Below are 23,764 nucleotides of genomic sequence, written 5' to 3'. Positions count from 1 at the left end.
TTTTCTAGCTCATTTTACAGATGACGAAACTGAGGCAAACAGGGTTAAATCATTAGCCAGAGTCACAGAGCGAGTAAATGGCTGAAGCCAGATTTGAACTCAGGAAAATGAGTCTTCTTGCCTCCACACTGATACTCTGTCCACTGTGCCACCTAGCTGCCCCTAGATTGCAGTGGGGCTTAAAAAGCCAGGCTAAGCAGTTCATCTGCAATAAATCCATCCTCCCTCACATATAGTACATATACAGGAAAACCAATAACATTTTCCTCCTATCCCCGTAAGAACTTCTAATTAAAAAAGATGAAACAAAAATAGTCAAAATTAAGAAAATATTTGTAATACATAGTATGTTAGTACATACATAGTTACACTACATTAACTTTTGAAAGAAGATAATTCTGAAGAAATAAGTATACTTCTATCTCACAATTCACATGCTAAGGAGACAGCAAATTAAAGAGGTGGTAAGAATTATATAAAAATGGATTATAGTAAACTAGACAGAGATTCATAGATTCAATTAATAAACAATTTCTTTTTTTGGTATTGTTGTGTACATGGAAAAGCTCTTCTGAAGACTGGGGTTTAAGTTCAGAATTTTTTAAAAAATTAATTTTAAAGAACTAGAAGTTAAATGCTGAGAACAGAGAAAAAATAATAAAAAATGTTGTGGAAAAGGCAAAACTTAAAAAGCGAATTAGAGGTCAAATATAAGGAATTCCATAAATTCTTTTCTGATGACAAGAATTTTGTTAGAACAAGTGCTACTTAGAAAAAGTAGGCTATAAGTAAGAACTAGGAAATAATTTTGTTAAAATGGTAAAATTTACCTGCAAAGAAAAAGAAAGAAAAGTAGAGGAGATGAATATAACCAATAATAAATTCCCAAAGGGAAAAAAAGAAGATGCTGATGCCTTCCTTTGTTACATAGGAAAATTAGCAGGAAGTAAATGGTGGGAAAGGGCAGGTATCTGTAATTTTAAGTAGAAATTTCTGTGATAAAGTGAGGTTTATCATGATTTCAGGATTATACCCAGATTAACAGAACAGGAAATAGAGTACTTAAATAACCCTATCTTAGAAATTGAACAAAATATAGATCAACTCCCCCTCAAAAAACAAACCCAGGACTATATGCATTTTTAAGTAAATTCTACCCAACATTTAAAGAACTAATTCCAATACTACATAAACTGTTTGAAAAAATAGGAAATATACAATGCTGAAAAACACAATTAACTATATCTTGATAAAATGGTAAAAAATTTTTTTTCAAATATCTCTTACACTATTGAAAAATATTTAGCCTTATTTTGTAACCAAATCATGCATAAGTCTTAAACCTTTACCAAGTAAAAATAAAAGTAAAAAGGGCTTATCCCCCAAAAGCCTTAATATGAGTTATAACACTTTTAAGCCTAACTATAATGCACTGCAGCATGGTCTTCAGTACAATATGAGCTTATTTTGTCCTTACACTAAGAATTTTGGTACTACTAAGTACCAGTACAAGAAAATATGTGGGGCAGCTAGATAGCAGAGTCAATACAATGCAGGCCTGGAGTCAGGAAGATTCATCCTCTTGAGTTCAAATCTGGCCTCAGATACTAATAGCTGTGTAACCATGAGCAAGTCACTTAACCCTGTTTGCCTCAGTGTCCTCATCAGTAAAATGATCTGGGAAAGGAAATGGCAAACCACTCCAGTATCTTTGCCAAGAAAACCCCAAATGAAGTCACAAAGAGTTGGACACAACTGAAACAACTCAACAACCAGAAAATATTTCCTTTTTATTTTTATCAAGGACATCATTAAAATATATCATCCTCCCAAATTCTGAAAAAGTAGGCCGAATCAATACTTAGTATTGACCTCTCAACCATCTTTTTGGTTAGCAATACTGCTGTTTTTTTTCCCCCTATTTCTATTTTTTTTCTCTCCCCATGAGAAATCATGTGAAGCTATCTTATGCTTTTAAGAGATTATAATACTTCAGAACATACTTTGTCTAGTCTAGACACTACTTCTGAGAATCACCTTATTTCCCAGGCTTGTCATGCGGATAAAATAAGATAACATTTATAAAACTATTTCCAAATCTTAAAGCACTATTATTTTTATTATTATCATTTTCTGAAGTGCCATTTCTACTTTTTTTTTTATATGTGTGATTTAAATAAAAGGCACTGAGATGTTAGGGTATAAATGTTCCTCTAGAGCTTATGAAAAATATTTTATAATCCAATGACACAAGATAATTCCAAAGGACTCAAGGCAAAAATTGCTGTCTACCTTCAGAGAGAGAACTCTGAACTGAGTGCAAATTGAAGTATACTTTTTTCATCTCCTTTATTTTTTTGCTCCCCTCTCCCATTTGCAACATGGCTAATATGAAAATATATTTTGCTTGCCTTCACATGTATAATTGATGTCATACTGCTTGCCTTCTCAAGGGGTGGGGGAGGGGCTGGAAGAAAGGGAGAAAACTTGAAACTCAAAATTTTAAAAAATGAACATTAAAAATAAAGTTTTTTTAAGCATTCTAGAAACAATTATAAACTCATTCATTTTATGTCTAGACATTTGTTGTCAATTTTGCTAAGTTTCATTCATAAATGTGTTAATGTTACTTATTTGGACAGTCTGCCAAGCCTGTAAATTTGCTTCCACTGTTTCCATGGTTTCATAAGGAATTATTGTTTGTAACCTTCCCTTCTGGTATTTAATACTTGAATCTGTATCCCAAACTAGTGTGATCCTGAGCTGCTGGCTCCCTCTGTCTGGTAAGGACTTCAAGTGCTTGTTAGCTAGGATGGCTTCTGAACTGCTTTGATCTCTCAATTGTGGCAACTTTAAATTAGTTCAACTCTCACAAAGAGATGGAGGCTGCCAGGCCCTAGTTGTAACTCATAAAGTACTTAGGTAAGAAAAATCAGAGAACCATATCATATAATCACAGAATTTTAGCATTGGAAAGGCCCTCAGTGGCCATCTTGTCTAATCCATACCCAAGAAAGAATTCCTTCTACAACATAGTATACAAGTGGTGATCCAGCCTTTGCTTGGAGACATCCAATGAAGAACCAACTACTTCTGCTACTTCTCAAGTCAGCTCATATTTTGGACAGCTCTAATTCTATGAAGTTTTTCCTTAATTTAGACCTAAATTGGCCCTTTGCAAACTTCCACCAACTGGTAGTTTTGCCTTCTTGGTTCAAACTGAACCAAGTCTAATCCTTCCTCCAGATGACAGCTATTCAAGTACTGACAGCTAGCATGTTCTTCCCCCAGTTCTTTCAACCAATTTTCATATGCCATAAATTTAAAGTCATTCACCATCCTGAATGACCTCCATTTTAGATTCTTTCTTCCAAAATCCCTAAAATCTAAAAATCCCAAGAGAGGATTCTGGGAAGATGGCAGAGTAGGTTAGAAAGTTTCAAGCTCAAGATTTGCTCCCCCCCCCCCACCATGTGCACTTGGCAAAAGGAACCAGTTCACGCTGGGGTGAATGTAGAGGCAGTGGGGCAGGGAAGCTACTGGCTGTGGTCATTTACAGGAGGCTGCAGGTCTCAGTTTAGGCTCCAGGTCACAGGGGAAAACTGAAGGAGGATTTGAGGCCAGAGGTACTACCCCCCATACCACAGGACTAGAGGTGATCACAAAAACTAAGCTATTACAAATAATAAAAAATTAAAAATGCAGAGGCAAAGGAGAAAGAATCCAACCACAGAGAGTTACTATGGGAATAGAGAAGACCAGGGTTTGTCTTCAGAGAATACTGAAGCAAAGAAACCCTATTCTACCAAGACTAACATCAATGGTCACCTGCCCAAAAAGAATTCACAGAAGAACTTTAAAGACTTTAAAAATCAAAGGAGAGATGGAGGAAAAACAAATAAAAGAACAATCCAAGAAAAATAAGATTTGAAAAGAAAGTTAAACAATTAGAAAAGGAGATCCAGAAACTTAAGGAAGAAAAAGACTCCTTGAAAATCAGAATTGGGCAAGAGGAAGCCAGGGAAGTTATAAGAGATGAAGAAATCATAAAACAAAATATAAAGAATGAAAAAAATAGAAGAGAATGTGAAACATCTCATAAGAAAAACAACTGATCTGGACAACAGATCAAGAAGAAAAAGCATAAGAATAATCAGACTACTCAAAAGCTATGATCAAAAAAAGAATCTTGCTATGAAAATATAAGAAATAATTAAAGAAAATTGTCCTGAAGCATTAGACCAAGAAAGAAAACTAGAAATAGAAAAAAAAATTCACCAATCACCACCTGAAAGAGATCCTATGAAGAAAACTCACAGGAATATTATAGTCAAATTCCAAAACCCCAGCTCAAGAATAAAATATTATGAGCAACAAGAAAAAAAACAAATCAAATATGGTGGTGCCACAATTAGAATCACACAAGACCTAGCAGCAGCAACCCTGAAAGACTGCAGGTCTTGGAACACTATATATTGAAGAGCAAAAGAACTGGAGTTCCAGCTGAAAATATACTCGGCAAAGCTAAGCATAATCTTAAATGGAAAAAAAAAGAACATTTAATGAACTGTCAGACTTTCAGGACTTTGTTTAAAAAACAAAGCTGAACTTAATAGAAGATTTGACATACAAGAGCCAAGAGAAACATAAGGTACATACCAAAGGTTAATTACAAGGGACTCAATAAAGACAGACTGTTTACTTTCTATGTACGTAAAATGTAAAACATATGTCTAAGATTGTTATTAGTAACTGGGTAGTGTGTAGGAAAGACTGGGGTAGAACTGAGTATGATATGACCTTAAAAAGCAAAGACATTTAGGACCAGCTAAAAAGAGTAATTACCTTATACAGATGAGTTATGACAGGAAGAAAGGATGGACAAGAAATCAGATGGGTGAGGAGGGATGTTAGTTCTGGGTTCAAGAGGGAACAATACATAAAAGCCTTCTAAATTCAAAAAAAAACAAAATGCTAAGGAGATAGGGAGGGATCTGTAGAGGGGAAGGAGGGAGAATAGAAAGGTGTTTAGATTAATGGGAATGGGAGGATAAGGGAGGGATTCATAGGAGGGGTAGGTTAAGTAATAGGAGGGCAAGGCAGCAGGTAAGGAAGTAAAAGAGTTAGGGAATGATAGGAAATAAAGAGATACACACATAAACAAAAAGATCAGAAATAGAATTCTTTAGTAAAGTATACATCTATATATGTACATATATACCTATATAAATATATCCATGCTTAATTGTAGCCTGGGGGGGGGGAAGAGGAGGGGAAAAGAACAAAGTAAAAAGTTTACAACAGAAAACAAAAGAAAACTTAGGGAAGAAGTAAAGAAAAGATGGACAACTCTCAACACAATGCACAGTATTTATTATATAGGCTTTCTTGAAATGGAAATTTATTGCTATGTATTTTGAATCCTCTTACATTCTGTTGTACACATGACAAGCTTTCTTTTCTTATTTTGTATTTAAATTTATAATATGTTCCTTTTTTCTTTTCTTATTGTGTATTTAAATTTTAGTAATAAAAAGAAATGGGGAAAAAAAAGGATAGACCAAAAATAAAATAAAACATAGCACCCAGAATTGAACAAAATTTTCCAGATTTAGTGTGATCAGGGCAGAATACAAAAGGATTACTGCCTTATTTTTGGAATCTAACTCTTTTTTTTTTTTTTGGTGAGGCAATCAGGGTTAAGTGACTTGACAGGATCACACAAGTGTCTGAGGCCACATTTGAACTCAGGTCCTCCTGATTCCAAGACTAGAGCCCTATCCACTTCGCCACCTAGCTGCCTCAGAATCTAACTCTCTTAATGTAACACAAGAACACATTGGTTTTGGGCTGTCTCAATAATAACTAGCATTTACATATCTCTTTAATGTTTACAAAGTACTTTACAAATATTATCTCACTTGCTCCTGAGAGATAGGTGCTATCATTAGTAACCAGTTCTGAATTCACCTAACTCTACGACTGTCTAGTAACCATCTCTCTCCTTTTTACAAGAGTAACATTTGGGAATTTATCATATACTCTGATATAACACTGAGAAGCAGATGCTATTATTACCTATTATTAGCACCTACCTCCCAAAGTTGTTATAAGGAACAACTAAGAACTTGTAAAAAGTGCTTAGAATAGTGTCAGGCACAGAGTAAGTACTATTTAAATGCTTCAAACTGGGTCCAGAGCATTCCCTTTATTTACCTGATCTACCAATTTAATACCTCCTTTTAAAAAGAGTTAAGTTTAATCTGGTACATTGTTATCTTACTTGACCTCCAGCACTTGGCCTCAATCCAAAACGAACCCAAAGATAAGATACCCAATCTGAAGATTCTAAACCCAGATCCAGGCCCAAGAACAACAAAAATAATTTAAGAAAGCTAAGATTTAAACAAGTCCCTGACTCCCTGTGCACCATGTGGTATAAATTTTGGAAGTGGTGAAACAATAAGAACATTATAACTAACAAGAGGAAGTAAAACACCTTTCTATATAAATGAAAAAGGGCCATAAACTCTTCCCTGGGCTATTGTTTTCTTCAAGAACTTGCATCCCAGCTTCTTCCTCATTCTGCTCTGTTGGTGAGAATTAGAGCCCAGTTCCTCCCTCTTGTAAGAATTAGATCCAAATAGCTTTGAAAGGCACATGTTAAATTTTAAAAAGAAAAGCAAGCTATATGTAACAGATTGAGAGTTTTGTGTACAATCCTTTTTTGTTTCACTACGTAAACAGAAATGTCCATTTTATTTGGTGTTTAAATTTAGAATAAAAAATAAAATTCTTCCAAAAAATTAGTTTTCAATGTTGATTCCCTCACCTTATAAAGAAACTGTCATTAGATTTATAATCCCACATCACTTCTATATCATAAATCAACAAACATCTAATAAACACCCCAGTGCTTGACAAAATTTACTCTGAATAAGTTATACCTGTCCAGAACTATTTTTCTAATTGTTTATTTCATCCCACTTAGGTTCAGCCATATATATAAGCTCAAATTTGCCTCCTTCATTTAAAATCTCTAGTTTAATCTTGCTTGTTAGTCACACTTTGTGCATTTCTATTGAAATTTGAAGACAGGAATGTTAACAGCAGGCTTCTTTCTTAGATGTTTTCTGTGAACACCTGGATATCTCAACTGCTACTCTTCTTTCTACATTGTAGCTAATTTTTTGTTATCTAGTTTGGTAGATATATAGACATTTTTTTCTTCCTTTTTCAGTTTAAATTCCTTCTGATTTGATTTGCAAGACATATTTTGAAAGGAGTGGAGTAGAAGATGACTGTGATGTAAAAAACAAAACAATAACATTAAAAAACCCTTTTTAAATGGTTTGAAAGACATCATGCAAGTACATATTTACCAGTCCTTGTTAGGTGCACTCCATCCTCGCCTTAGGAGAGCTGTCATTCATACAGCTTAAAATAGGTATTACCCTTAAATTCAATTCCTAGTCTCAAACATCATCTCCTAAACTAATTGGCTGTTTGTTTCCTAAATATGCTTTTTTATTTCCAAATAGATTGCCTTCAATAAACAGCTCTGAAGAAAACACTAGCCATTCCTCTAAGGCCTCCAAGTGTTTTTGTTTAAAACTTCATTATCTAAAATTTAGCAAGGCTTCCTTCCTTTCTTTCTTTTTTTTTTTAAGGCAATTGGGGTTAAGTGACTTGCCTAGGGTCACACAGCTAGTGTGTCAAGTGTTTGGTCTGAGGCCGAATTTGAACTCAGGTCCTCCTGACTTCAGGGTCGGTACTCTATCCACTGCGCCACCTAGCTGCCCCTAGGCTTTCTTTCTAATGTTCATTCTGGTCAAAGTGTATGTGCCCATATGATTCATCAGAATTGAGTAGTTTGTCATCCATCTCTGGCACTCAATAATCTGTCTTTCTCTTACCTTTTCAGTCTTCCTAAATCTTAATATCCGCCCCCTTCCAGGGGATCCAGTGACACTTAAGACCACAGTCCATCTACCAAGCTCTGGTAGGCATTTGCACTAAATGTCCTACATACCTGGAATACTCTTTCCTCTCCTCTTCAGTCCCATATTTAATTAAGTCCTAGCTAAAATCTTATCACCTTCAGGAAACCTTATGTCATGTCTTCCATTACAATGAGTCCCTTAAGAGAAAGTATGGTATTTTGCCTTTCTTTGTATTGGCAATATTTAGTACAGTGCCCAGCACAGAATAAGTCCTTAATAAATGTTCACCAACTGACAAATTTTAGAAAGGGATTATTTCATTTCTTGGGTTCAAAAGTCTTCTCCCATTGTTGTTAACAAATATCTACCTCAATATCTTTAACCTGGTAGTCAGAGCCTTGCATAAACTTTTATTTTTTTCTGATCTTTGTTGGATAATCTGTCATCTAATAGCACTCATGAATCTACTTTGTCCTTAGATGACAAACAAATGCTCCCTACTCAAAATATCCAATTTACTCTTCTTCACACGCACACACACACACACACACACCCCACCTCAGGTCTCAGATCCTTTTTTCCTAGATTTTCACAATCTTTGTTTATTTTTAAGGGAATATTTCATTGTTCCTGATAATAAACAACATACGTGGTGATGTATACCCTGATCCGCTTCACTTTCTCTTATAGGAAGGAAATCTGCCTATGCTGAGCTTAAAAAGCAATATTAACTGAGACAAAAATACAAACATTGCAAGCTTAATGAAAGTAACTGAAAACTCTGATATCCATACTTAATGGGGAATAATCCTCAGTCTTCATATTTCCTTCTAATAGCACTGCCACCCAGGACTGCTAACAAAATCTTTCTGGGTAATTATGACTTCAAAGTTGTTATTCTCTTCACACTATCACCCCACTAACACTTAAGACTACCTCTATCACTACTTAGCACATTGACAACCACACCCCATAAAATCCCTCTTCTCTCACAAAGCTCTTCCTATTTCTCCTTTGGATTAAGTTGAAAATCATAGAATTTGAGAGTTGGAAGGGACCTCAAACCTCTAGTCCAAAACAAATATGAAAGAAATTCCCATTAAAACATACCCAAAAAGTGATTATCTAACCTTGGGTTGAAGACCTCCAAGGAGGCAACTCATTCCATAGAAAGGTCTAATTGTTAGGAAGGTTTTTATATTTGTTTGCTTATTTTTTTACTGATATCAAGTCTAAGTTTGCCTCTTTGCAATTTCCATTCATTGCTTCTGGTTCTATCCTTGGAGTCAAAACAAGGAAGTTTAATCCCTACTCAGCATGACAGCCCTTCAAATACTTGAACAAAGGTGTTATGTCCCATTCCTGCCCTCCCAGTCCTTCCTTCTCCAGGTTATATACAACCAGTTCCTGTTTATCAAAGCCCTTCTTCAACCATGGTGCCCCCAAAATGAACACAAATCTCTAGCAGTGGCCTGACAAAAGCAGAAGAAACACCTCTCTTAATGAAGCCTAGTACAGTATTAGCTTTTTTTGGCTTCCACATCATACATGCAATTCCCAGTAAAATACTCCAGATCTTTCAGAACTGCTGTCTATTCTATACTCGTGAAACTGATTTTTGTACCTATGTACAAAAAAATTACTATCATTTCTACTGTATTTCATTTTATTACATGAAGAACAATGCTCTAGCCCAGAGATTCTTAATCTTTTTCATGGTATGGATCCCTTTGACAATCTCTTGGAATCTACGGACTCCTCAAAATGTTTTAAAGTGCATAAAATAAAGAGGATTACAAAGAAAAATAATTATATTGAAATACAGTTATGAAAATGTAAAAAAAAAAAAGTTCACAGACCCAGGTTAAGAACTCCTAATCTAGCCTATAAAGATAACTTTCGGATTTTGACTCTGATCCAGCACATCAACTATCTCTTGAAGCTTCATGTTATCTGTAAATGTGATCACATCTATGCCTTTATCCAAGCCACTGACAAAAATGTTGAACAGCAACAGGGTCAAGCACAAATTCATGGGCTACTGCTGTAGCCTACTACTGGTAGAAGGCTGCCTTCTTCTGACAGACTGACAATGAATCTAACAACTCTGCTTTTGAGCCTGGCCATCCAATCAGTTCTTGTCCTTGTGAAGCTGAATCCTTCACCCAATTCTCTTTCAGAGAATTTTAGAGAATCTAAAGTTGCTTCAGCTTCAAATCTTCCCCAATTTCTTACTGACAAATTCAATCTCTGGTGTTCTTCACTATTCCAAATCTCTCCAAATCACCTTTTCAATTCATTCTCTTTCTAACTGAGCTCAAGTCTTTCTCCTGCCCCTTCTATCACACAACTTTTTTTTTCTTTTCTTTAGGCAACTGGGATTAAGTGACTTGCTGAGGGTCACACAGCTAGTAAGTGTCAAGTGTTTGGTCTGAGGCCGGATTTGAACTCAGGTCCTTCTGACTTCAGGGCCGGTGCTCTATCCACTGAGCCACCTAGCTGCCCCTATCATACAACTTTCTTCTGAAGTCAGGAACATAGTTGTCACCTGAAACCAAAGTAAAAAGAGTAAAGAAGAAAACAAAGGCTAGGCATTCTGTGAGAATTATTTACCACTTTGCCCCAACCCCACCAACTGTCAGAGGACAAATCTTTCAACTTCTTTCCTTTCTGAGGGAACCAATAAAATGATCTTTGAAAAATAAGGAAAAGAAGTCCCGCCCTAGGAGGCTACTTAGGACAGGAAAGTGAGGAAAGATGAAAATAAAAGGTTTAAGATTCCACATCTCTCTTTAGGTTATTACAGTGATGAAACAAAAGCTGAAAGTGAGAAGATCATTTTAGAATTTAAATACTCTTGGGGAATGTTGAGAGTAGCCAAGAATATATCAGAATCAACAGAAGATTCAAGTCTTCTCTGTTAGATCAATCACCTGTCATCCTGTCAGAGTACTTTTATTATATGTATCTATATTGCATTCAACCCACAATGTATTCCCTTAGATAAACATTCGGTGACAACATATTTCTAAGGAAAAAAAGAATAATGATGGATTTCTGAAATAAACATTTAGGAAGGTAGTAAATAGAGTGCCTGACTAAATTAGTGTTACTTCACCTTGGCATTGCTTCATTTTCTGTTGTCCTAATAGTCACAGCACACTGACTCCTATTCACCCTTGCTACCTCAAAAACAAAAACAAAAGAAAACGAAAACCACAACCCACAAATGCAAAGTTGTTCAACAAAAGCAAGATCACCGTAAGCAACCCTAAAAAGACAGCAATAAGGGATAGTTAAAGAAATAACTCAAGGAAAAGAGGAATGTTCTAAAGAAAACAAAAATAAAAGAATGTCATTTTCAATAAGTTTCACCACAAGGGTAATGATATTTGCCACTGAATACTGTGGCTCAGTAAAGGAGTATAAGGTATGAAGCTGCAAAATAAGACTCCTAAACTTTCAACAGATATGTAAAATTTCAGACCTTCTAAGCAATCAGTGTCAGAGGCCCACGGAATGTAATGATTGTACACAGTAATAGCCACGTTGTGCAATGACTAACTCTGATAGACTTAACTCTTCTCAGCAATGCAAGGATCCAAGACGTCTCCAAAAGTCTCATGATGGAAAATGCTATCTACATCCAAAGAAAGAACTATGGGGTTGGAATGCAGATTGAAGCATACTATTTGCTCTCTTTTTTTCTTCTGTTTTGTTTTCATTCCTTTCTTTGTGGTTCCGTCTATTGGTTCTAATTCTTTCTCACAACATGACTAATGTGAAAATATGTTTAATAGCAATGTATACGTATAGCCTATATCAGATTGCGGCCATCCTGGGAAGTGAGGTGGGAAAGGACGGGGAGAAAAATTTAAAACTCAAAAGGTTAAGGAAGTGATTGTTGATAAATCAAAATAAATTAATTTAAAAAAAAGAAAGAATGAAATGTAATGAAAAGCTTGCCATGGCATTAGCCTTAAAAAAAAAAAAAAAAAAGTAATGTTGGGTTTGATAAGCTAGAAGCCTTCCCAATAAGATCAGGGTGTAAAACAAGGATACCTATTATCCCCACTATTATTCAATACCGCACTAGAAATGTTAGATATAGCAATAATGGAAGAAAAAGAAATGGAAGGAATTAGAATAGGTAACAAGGAAATAAAACTATCACTTTTTGCCAATGACATGATGGTATACTTAAAGAATCCTAGACAATCAACTAAAAAACTAGTTAAAATAATTAACAACTTTAGCAAAGTTGCAGAACATAAAATGAACCCACATAAAACACCAGTATTTCTCTATATTACCAACAAAGTCCAGGAGCAAGAGACAAAAAGAGAAATTTCATTTAAAATAACTGTGGACAATATAAAATACTTGAGAGTCTACCTGCCAAGACAAACCCAGGAACTATATGAACACAATTACAAAACACTTTTCAAACAAAGTCAGATCTAAACAACTGGAAAAATATTGCTTGCTCATGAGTAGGCCTAGCTAATGCAATAAAAATGACAATTCTACCTAAAATAATTTACTTTTTCAGTGCCATACCAATCAAACTACCAAAAATTATTTTATAGAGCCAGAAAAAAAATTAACAAAATTAATCTGGAAGAACAAAAGTTCAAGAATATCAAGGGAATTCATGAGGAAAAAAAAAAGGTGGCCTAGCCATCTGATCTCAAATTGTACTATAAAGCAGTAATCATCAAAACAATCTAGTACTGTCTAAGAAATAAGAGTAGTAGATTAGTCTATTGTTTGATAAACCCAAAGACCTAAGGGGACAAGAATTCAGTATTTCACAAAAACTGCTGGGAAAACTGGAAAACAGTATGACAGAAACTAGTAACAGACCAACATCTTACACTGTATACCAAGACCAAGTGAAAATGGGTGCATTAATTTTACATAAAGGGTAATACCATAAACAAATTAGGAGAGCAAGGAATAGTTTACATATCAGATCTGTGGAGAAGGGAAGAATTTATGAGCAAACAAGAGAGAAAGAGAGAGGGGGGGGACCTATTTGTGTAAAAATATTTACAGCAGCTCTTTTTTGTGGTTTAAAAGAATTGGGAATTGAAAGGATGCCCATCAATTGGGGAATGGCTGTACAAGTTACGGTATATGATTGTGATGGAATACTATTTGTGCTATATAAGAAATGATGAGGAGATTGATTTAAAAAAACAAGCAAACAAACAACACAGAAAGACTTACATGAACTGATGCAAAGTGAGGTAAGCAGAACCAGAACATTTGTGTACAATAACAGTGATACTCTACAATGATAAACAATGAATGACTTAGCTATTCTCAACAATACAATGATTTGAGACAATTCCAAAGGACTCATGATGAAAAATGCCATCCACATCCAGAGAAAGAACTCGTGGAGTCTGAATGCAAATGGAAGCATACTATTTTTAACTTTATTTTCATCGTGTTTTGGAGAGGTTTAGGTTTTGTTTGTTTTTTGGTCTGTATTCCTTTCACAACATAACTATTTGGAAATATGTTTTGCATGATTGCACATGTACAACCCATACAAAATTGCTTGCTGTTTCAGGGAAAGATGAGCAAAGGGAAAAAATTTGAAACTCAAAAATTTTTTTAAATGAATGTAAAAATTGTTTTATATTTAACTGGGAAAAAATTAAATATTATTTAAAATATGTAATACAGTTATTAAAGAAAGTCCATATTATGTAATGATACTATGATCCTAATTAGGAATTAAAGTTTTTAAAAGTTCAAAAATTCAGTTGGTTCAAGTGATGGGCTGTTTTCCTTCAAAAAGCTAAAAATCACTCAGTCGGAAATAAACACCAACAAATGTTTATTACTGAATACTCACTAGCTTTAGTCTATGGGGGGATTCAAGTAAGTGTGTTGGGGACCACAAGGAACTATTAGCTTTATAAAACTCTACCTGAGTGATTTAAAATTTCAAGACTTTAAGCCCAGATTATCATTATTATATAGTACAGTGGCTACAGGGATAAATCTGAAATCAGGAAAACCTCAGTTCAAATCTGGCTCCCAAAAATTTTCAACCATGCAGCTATAAGGCAAGTCTCTTAACTTAAGCCTCAATTTACTCATTTATAAAATGAGAATATCATCCACTGTACCTGCCTCACAAAACTTTTGTTCAAAGGAGATTGTATGTAAAGTACTTTACAAACTTAATGCCAGTTATTATTAGTGTTAAAAATTAAAAACACCCCCAATCCATAACCTAGATTAAAATAACATATTAATATCTTTGTATCCATCCCCTGATAGCAAAATGCCTGACATGTGTGTCTGTATGGAGGAAGAGAGAAAAATTAATTAACAAATGCTTACGGATTGACTGTTGATTAACATATGGTTCACATTTATATAGTGCTTTTAGATTTACAAATGCTTTCCTTATAAAAACCCAGTGATATATTAATATATGTGCAAAGCATTATGCGAATTATCATACAACTAGGAAATGTCTAAACTTGAAACTCAAGTTCAGATAGTCTCATTCCAAATTCAACTGTTTTCTGCTGCATACCAGTCTGAAACAATTTCATTTCAACAAGTAAGTTTTAAGTACCTACTAAAATCAAGTCATAGAGTTTCGTGTCAGGGATACACACATGAACAAAATATAAATGGTGTCCTCAGGGAGTTTAAAATCTAGTAAGAGAGATAAGCTAGAGATAAAAATTACTACATTATAAATTATAAAATAAAAACAACTGCATAATACAGTGACAAAGTACTTAGAGAGTATCAAAGAAAGATGATACCATAAGGAATTAGACATGATCACCAATGGATAAATCTATCTCTAAAATAGGATAGATAATTTACATTTCTTTAACAAGATTTACTAGGTAACTCTAACATGAAACACAATAGCACTGAAATTTTTTTCATTTCTTAAATTGTCTTTGTTGCTTCACTATATGAAACATTTTAACAACTATTTATATTCTAGTGATTTACAAAGCACACCTAAGTAGTCAAAAGGGGTTTCAGATGTTTATGAACATCTTAGAGATCAGTGAAAACTACATTTTTGGTAAAATTTGAATATCTTAACTTTTAAAATATTCACTAGCATATATTCTAGGAATGGAATATTTCCACTACAATGCCACTATTCAGCTCCTCTTCTTGGTGTTGAAAAAGAATTGGTAACTATCTCAAATAAAGTCATTTAACTTTCATATATAATGCAAGAACTTCACATTTAAATGAACTAAGGTGATAGATTTTAAATGCAGAAAGACATTTTCAGACAGTTAATGTGGGAATATGTTTTGATGGACTACGTAGATGTGTTGAGGGATGTATTTGAGATATTTTTTGTTTTAAATTGCTTGGGTGGGAGTGGTAGGGAAGCAGCAGGAGGGACAAATTAATGAAAAAATACTTATTACTTGAAAAATAAAAAAACAAATTTTTAAAAAGGAATTTAAAAATTAACTAAGAACAATTTTAAAAGAGTGAAACAGAAACTCCCTAATATACTATGTTCTACTTTGTTCCTACTTTATCTACACATCTAAGACTAATATCAACTTTAAATGTAATAAGAAATGAGAAATAACAGTTTCCTGTGAATTGTTTCCCAATTTACAACCTTGGTGTAATTGATACTATTTCTCAATTTCTCCAATATTTAAATACAAAGCTTACTCTGTCCATCATCAGTTCTCTCCACTTGGCTTCCTCCTATTTAAGAAAACCCTCATGTTCCTTTTCTTTGATTTAATCTACACTAAATGGCACCATTATTTTTTTGGCACACACAACTTTTTTCCAAATAATTTCATCTATTCAGCCAATCTGTCATATCAAATACTAGCTTCATCTTACGGTGTTGGGGCACTATGCCCTGGACTTCAATGCTGCTCTAATTTCTTTCTACTCAGCTTACTGCCTTTGTTCTCCAAGCCTGTAGACGCTACCTGCTCCCTTTGTTTCCTCACAGTTCTTTCTAAGTCTTCTTTTCTCATTACCTTCTAAACTTCAAATAAATCTCCCCTACTCTTCACCCAGGTTAGCTTTTTGAAGGTCTCCTTATGCCAAGAATTTTGAATCACATCCTTTTCTTCCCCTACAGCCTGTCTTCACTCACATCTACCACAAAGATACATACTTACAAAAAAGAAAGAAGGCTAAGAAACTAGAATTTGAGTATTTTCTCAACATCTACATTTATATATACTCAAATGGTAAACCTTAAAGTATCTAAGACTTTAAAAATAAGTTCTAAAACACTAAATAATCACAATTCTCCACATCACTCTAACCAGGAAAGCATTTCTAATTTTTAAGCATCCATATTCCAAATAGCCATGTTCATTTTAAGAATGCTATTTGTATTATTATTTTTGTTCAAAATTAACCACTAATACTTAAATGTTTTAGAGTTTCACCCCGATGTTGCATGCATACGCTAATATAAACTTGAAGGATCTATAATTTCATCAGTGAGTCCTTCACTGCAACCTTCCCATAAGCAGATATCGAGGAGTTGCTGTAGTCCCTCTGCAAAAAAAATCAATAATCATTTTAAAGTTCATGGTGAGCTTTCCAAAATTAGGTAGGTTAGTATTCTGACAACAGACACACTCGATTATAACCTGGTCTTTCTAGCTTGGATAAGGGAGTACAGTAGGCTAAAGAAGGATGTATAATATTTATGAACTCCAAACCTTTCAGAACAGTATTTGCCAAATGGGAGAGTTGCTCTGGAATCCTTCTCTTTAAAATTCCAACACAACCACTGCTTTAAGAGAAACAAATCAGAACACACAACTTCAAGGAATATTTAGAAAATAATCCAAAAATCTCATCTGCTCATTACAGCATCTTTTTTTTTTTTTTTTAAAGGAAGCCAAATCTGGCCAGGGTACTTTAAATGCTAAGAAACAGTTCAATTTCATGTCAACCTCTTCTAATTTATCCATCAGTAACCACTGACACCAATGCAACAATCAATTATTGGACACCTATTCATAAGGCATGGTGGTAAGTGCAAAAAATAAAAACAAACCAATTTCTGCCCAAGGAACCACTAGTATCCAAGAAAAAGGAAACCAGAGAAGACAAATTTAAGATATTATTTCACTGAGAAGAATGGTGAGTTGTCTCTATTACTTAGTAAGAAATGAAAACTTTTGGTTTTCCCAATCCTCACATATTGCCTTCATAAAACAATATAACTTTTCACTTTGGAGAAGGAGGTTCAAAAATAATATTTATCTACTAGGAATATTATTTATAGAGGATATACCAATTTTTGATATACAAGACATCATAAGAATAATAGCAATCCACCACCCCCCTTGGAAATTCTGCCATCTTAACTGCTTGTCTTTTTTAGTGAGATATGTGAGATCCTAGAATCACAAATTAGGAGAAGGCCTTCCAGAACAAGATGTCCCAATAGCAGTAGTATGAGATCTTTGAAACACACCATTGGAAGGGCAATAACTCAAATTTCACGCTTCTGCCACCACGTAATAGGGTCCTCCTCCATTTTCCTTACAGGCTCTAGTATTGCTATACTTTAATTTCATTATTTACATCAGTCTTTAAATAGCAATAGGTTAAGAGATAGAAAACCCCTGGATGGTTTTTATGAATAGCAGGAATGTTCCATGGGCATCCACGTAATGTCAAAAGAACTCAAAGAATATATTCCTCCCGACCCTAAAAGGAATTTATGGGAGGATTTATTCAAGAATGATACAGAATGGCCGGGCATGATTGGGCTGAGCTCTTTATCAATAGAGCAACAATATCAATGAGATCACAGATATACTGGAACTATCATTAAATAGTTGGTACCCTGGCATCCAGAGATAACTGTTCTGAGTTTGGACCCTCTGGGGCCTGGTAGTTTGTATCAAAAGGACTTTGGGAAAAAATGGAAAAGAATCACAAGAAGGTTGGAGAAAAAAAAATGAAACAAAACAAAAACACCACCACCACCTTTTAAGCGGAAGTGACCAAACCTAAAAGTAGACAAAGTATCCACCAATTTGCACCCAAGCCACTGTGCAACTCTGCTTCTAAAATGTGAGTTACTTTGTCCAGCTCATGAATGGACCAAAACAGTCCTTGGGAATTTCAATTTAATAAAAGATATTATAATAACAACAACAACAACAACAATAATATAAATGCAGTGGAAAAAACACCAAACAGAAAAAAGTCTATATGTAGGACTAGGCAACAGGCTAGAGTTCTCACATGGTTTAAATTATAACAATCACATTAAAAACATTCATCATTCTCTATAGTAGTTGGGCTGTGTACTGAACATAAAAATGAAATTCACTAGGATAAACTAATAGGTCAATTGAAAAAAAGTAACAAGTACCCTTTTACTGGACTGAATTCACTGGACATCCCATCACCACAACCCCTCAACACACTAAACTTCCCACATCTGCCTAGAAACCCCCAAACTCCTAACTAGATTTCATCACTGAGTAAAAAATTCCACAAATCATGCCATGTCATGAAGCATCTTGTTATTCATGATGACTCAGCATCAGCTGCCACACATTCACAGTTGCCTGCCCCAAAAGGACAGTGCAGGTAGTTCACACATCTGAAAAATCTCAACAAGGACCAAAGAAAGAAGCTACAGAATAATCTTCAGGTATTCTAAATTTAAGGTAAAACTGACATTTAAAAGCTGAAATGCTCATTCAATACACCCATGACCTTTCTTCAATCACTATTCAGCATCTATCTGAAGTAATACTTACCACTTAGTACCAAGTAATCTAAAAGGGAAAGGGAAACTTTAACCTCTTCATTGTTCATTTTCTGTACTCCATGAATTTCAAGTTCGGGACCTCCAAATTTTAATACTAAGCAACCATATGTTTTCTTCTCTGTTTAGAAAACTTTTATATATACATTGTCTCAAGCAACTTTTAAAAGGCAGGCAGACAAATTAACATTTTATAAATGAAAACATAAGAAAGAAATCACTCAGTTAAATAACTTGAGTCACTATCACAGGGTTAAATGGCTTCTGTAGGATGTGAACCCAGGTCTTGATTCCATATACCGAGATTACCTCTAACTATATTCAAAAAAAGGACGGGAGGGGGAAGGAAGAGGGGACATGGAACATTTCCTCTAGCAACTCATTTAGGTATATATGTATATACACACATCTATATGCCTTTCCATTGGACAGAACTAATTTTTCAGTCAAAACTGATTTCAAAATTAGGTAGTCTGGTACAGCAGAAACAGTATTAGATATGGTATCATAGAACCTGGGTTGGAATCCCGGTCTATGTGCCTATACACTGACTATATGACCTTTAACAAGTCACAAAATTACTCTAGACCTGTTTCCTCCTCCGTAAAATGAGGGTTTGGACTGGATGGCCTCTAATTGAACCTTCCAGCTCTAAACCTATAATCTATAATTCTTCCAAAAGGCTATATACTTTCTAAATTGATCTGGCCTAAGGCAGTTTTGTACATACATATTTGTTATAGTGCTGAAATCCCATGAACTATGATTTTCATTGAAATGTCCTTAAAATAAGGTTTTTGACTCAGCAATCCCATTAGTATTATCTTAAGGTTAGATTAATGAAAGGAAGAAATGATGTTTTGTCTAGATTAAAATATTAACAGCAGCATTATTGATAACAAAAGTTGGAAACCTGCTCAACAACTGGGGACTGGCCAAATAAATTGTGGTATATGGATATATTAGAATATCATCTTGACAAATTCAAAGACATATGAGTTGATACAAAACAAAATAAAACCAAAAGAATCAATATACTCACTGACTACAACCACTGAAGAGCAACAAAACATTGTATGTAGGTTGGTACTACCTTGTCAGAATAAAAGAACACAGCCTTCTTTTCTTAACAAATGGTAACAAAAGTGAACAATGACATTATACAATCACATCTGTGTGTTGTTTTACTTAACTATTCTGGGATATTATAAACGTGTTTGGCTTTGTTGATTTTAAGACAAAATTTACCAATAAAAAAATCTTTGCCTTTGGTGTTGTACAGCAGAGGTGTCAAACACAAGACCCAGAATACTCAAATTAAAATGCAATTCCTATTTGATTTTGTTATGTTGATGTTTTAATTTAAAAAAAAAAAAAACAAACCAACAACAACACCACCCCTATAAACACATTTGGTTTTCTTGGTCAGGATTTAACCCTCAGTTTTCCCTGAACAGGTTAGTGGTCTCCATTTCTATTTGAGATTGATACTCTACAGTAGTGTCATTTCTCCCCTAAAACAGTCTGATTAATACTAATACAGATTAATGAATAAATATCTTGTTCATCTATGTAGCATCTTTCTCAGTACCACAGTTTTATTTTGTCCACACAACAATCCTGATCAAAACTCAACCTAAGTATTCCTCTCCCTAGTTTATAGGAGACTAATGCTCAATTTCAGTGATTTGTCTATGCTCAAACTGTTGAGTTAGAGGCCTCTTAGTGGGGATTAAAATTCAGACTCCCTGACGAAGCATATTGATCTTCCTAAAGATATTTGGCAATCAAGCATTTTCTGTAAATGCCTAAGGGGAAAAAACTAGAGGTAAGAAGACCTGTGAATATTCAACTAGAAAGAAGCAAATCAGAAATACAAATTCTAATTGGTAATACTCCCAAATTTATGGTTTCTACAAACCTGTGCTAAAGAAAATAATCTGTAGCTTTTCCAGTTATAAGAAATGCTGTTAAACATAAGTTTAATATTGCAAATCATTTGAGAAGTAGGATAGTATATAGTACTGGACTTAGTTGGAGTCCAGCAAATCACAACCTCTGAATCTCAGTTTCCTTCTCTCGTAAAAAGGGTAAAATCTACTGTACCACCTTCCAGTACTATCCTCACAGGGTTATTAAGAGAATCAAAGTAAATAATGTACATAAATTTCTTTGAAAACTTTAAAGCAATACATATAAATACATTTATTTTTATTATCTAGAATAAGGCAATCTAAAACAATGATCTGATCATTTCAACAGTAGGTATTGATACCAAAAGTCCTTTAAAACTCACCAGTATATTAAATAGTAAATTACTTACTAAACCAAGTTAATTAACTTCCTCTCAAGAAAAAAAAAAGAATTTTATATTATAACTTTTTATGGATCAACTAGCTGTCATTTCTAAGATAGCTTAGCTACCTTAATATTTTCTTTTAAAAAGGTTGCCTAATACTGGCAACTATAAATATATGTAATGGTTATATTATTTGTCCTCTAACACCTCCACAAAAAATGGCCAAGTACCTAAGCTTCTAGAATATTCCCCAACAAAATGAAAATCTGAATACTGGAAATCAAAACCACATGCCCTGATCACCTTTGGAAAACTGCCAAGTTCAATCTCCAAAAAAAGTAAAGGCAGAGGAAAGGCCAACCCATACAGGACACATATAAAAAGAGGGATTTTCAAAATGCACCCACTGCCAGTGTGACTATAACCCTTCCCCCAGAAGGTAACCCACGTGGACCAGGGTTCTTGTGAGATCTAAGCTGAACTTTTAAAAGAATGAGGACAGAAACACAACAAAAACAAACACCTGAAACAAAACCATCACTCCCAAGGGATGTGGGGCTAGAAAGCCGGCCATCCTCCCACCAAATTTATTCAGTCCTTTCCTCCACTTGCCTTTCTATCCCAGGAGGACAAGACATAATGAGCTTGAGAAAACTTCCCATTTCACCCTAATATCCATTCCCTCCCCCACACACTCTTTTTTCCTCATCCCTGCAGCCCCCAAAAGGAAGCAAGGTCTGGAAATACAAACGACCATTAACTAATTCCATCAGAACACCCCAGACCAAGGTACATATCAGGAGACAGTGTGACTGGCAGTAGCCCTAACACATGTACATTTCATCAGTAGCCTGCTGAGCTCACCCCACCCCTGGCTCCAGAGGTTGCCATACATGCCCCATTTATACAGGGATGTGCACATGTGAGGGAAGATGTGCATTTATGTAGAAGTAGATGTAGGTGGGTGTGTAAGGGAAGAGGCACGTGTGAGGTAGAAGAGGTGGGTGTGCATGTGTAAAGGAAGACGTGTGTATGGGGAAATGGGTGTGGGGCAGAGATGTATTGTGTAAGGAATGAGTTAACTAGCCTGTGTAAGGGAACATGAGTGAGTGTAAAGTGAGTGTGAGAGAGAGAAAGTGTGTGTGCACGCGCGCAGGGGTATGCTGGGTGAAGTCAGGTATGTGTGTATGTATCTTGGGGAAGACAGATGTGTGCTGGGGACACAATGTGTTGTGATGGGGTGCTTTATATATGTTGGGGGGAGTGGGGAAGATGAGGGCAGAGGTGTGGTGTGTGTTGGGGAATACAGAAGTGTCCTGGGGAAGAAAGGACATAGTGGGGGGGTGTGTTGCGGAAAACAGAAGTGTACTGGGGAAGAGGGGGGCACAGTAGGGTGGTGTGCTGGGGAAGAGAAAAGTGTCCAGGAGAAGAGGGGGACATAGTGTGGGGTATTAGAAAAAAAGGAGGAGCACAGTTGGTGGGGATGTTATGCATATTGGGGAAGACAAAAGTGTGTTGGGGAAGATGAGGGGCCAGTGGTGGGTGAAAGCAGAGAAAGACAGTAATGTCCTGGAGAAGAAAGGCGCACAGTGGGGAGGGTGTATTGGGGGGGGGGGGGGGGGAGTCTATTGGGGGAAGACATAAGTGTTTTAGGGAATGAGGGCACAGTGGGACAGTGTATGTTGACCAAGACAGAAATGTCCTGAAGAGGGAGCATGGGGGGAGGGGGTGTTGGGGAAGGCAGAAATGTCCTGGGGAAGAGGTGGGTAACAGTGGGAGTACCTGAAGTGGAAGACAGAAAGCCTAGAGCACAATGGGGGGGTGGGGAAGGGGGGGACACAATGGGCTGTGTGTTGGGTGGCATGCGTGGATGCCAGGGTGGTCATGGCACGTGTGGACGTGTGTGAGAGAAGGTGAACACTGTGTGGTGAGGAGGAGTGGAGGAAGAATGCTGCGGGGATGGCGTTGGTAAGGACAGTGCGTGGGTCCGGGGTGACGGGGCAACCAGTGGTTTGTGTGGTGGCTGGACAAGACTAGGGGCGCTCAAAGTGGGTGTCGGGTCTGGGTCGGCGGCCCCTCGCCCCAGCCCCGGCTCAGCTAGGCCGCGGCCGCTCGGCGGCCCATGCCGGGCCTCCCCGAACCCTTTCCTTACCTGCTGCTGCTGCCGTCCCCGCGGGTAGGGCTTGGTCGGGCCCTGGTGGCAGCGCCGCGTCCGGATCTTGCCGCCGCCGCCCCCTCCTCCAGCTCCCGAGGCCATGGCGGAGCCTCGGCCTCTTCCCGCTCCGGGGCGGGGAAGGGAGGAAGGGAGGGCGGGGAGGGGCGGGAGAGGCGGCGGCAGCGGCGGCCTCAGCGGCCCCCCCACCCCCCGGCCCCGGCCCAAGAGCCCGCCCGGCCTGCTCGCCGGGGCACGGGCACCAGAGGTAGCGCGAGGCCCGGCCGGCGACGGGGTAGAGAGAGAGGGTGCGCGCGGGAGGAGGAGGGAGGAAGAGAAGGGAGGAAGAGAAGGGAGGGGAGAGGGAGGAGGAGGAGGAAGAGGAGGAAGAGAAGGGGGGAAGGAGGAGGAGAAGGAGAAGGAGGAGGAGGAGGAGGAGGAGGAGGAGGAGAAGGGGTGGCGGCGCCTGCTCCGGGCCCCGCAGCCCGCCCGCCTGCCCGCCCGCCTGCGGGCACCCGCCTCTGTGCGTGTCACGGTCTCTATGGAGATCTCCGGGGGGGGAAGTGGGCGCGCGCGCG

The 23,764-nt window shown here is 36.7% G+C and overlaps 1 protein-coding gene across 3 annotated transcripts in view; it reads right to left on the bottom strand.

Moving 5' to 3' along the window:
• The window catches only part of NUP153 (nucleoporin 153), a 79,163-nt gene extending 55,872 nt beyond the window's left edge, over positions 1 to 23,291 (bottom strand). For all 3 annotated transcript variants that reach the window (XM_027875265.1, XM_027875341.1, XM_027875412.1), the window contains exon 1: positions 23,187 to 23,291. In XM_027875265.1, coding sequence (XP_027731066.1) covers positions 23,187 to 23,291 — 105 coding nt within the window. The remainder of the gene's footprint in view (positions 1 to 23,186) is intronic.
• Between the last annotated feature and the right edge of the window lie 473 nt (positions 23,292 to 23,764).

This window comes from Vombatus ursinus, unplaced genomic scaffold (genome assembly GCF_900497805.2).
Source record: "Vombatus ursinus unplaced genomic scaffold, bare-nosed wombat genome assembly UNPS02000577.1, whole genome shotgun sequence".
Taxonomy (NCBI): Eukaryota; Metazoa; Chordata; class Mammalia; order Diprotodontia; family Vombatidae; genus Vombatus; species Vombatus ursinus.
The sequence above is the reverse complement of the archived record's forward strand: the minus strand, read 5'-3'. Positions and strand labels throughout refer to the sequence as shown.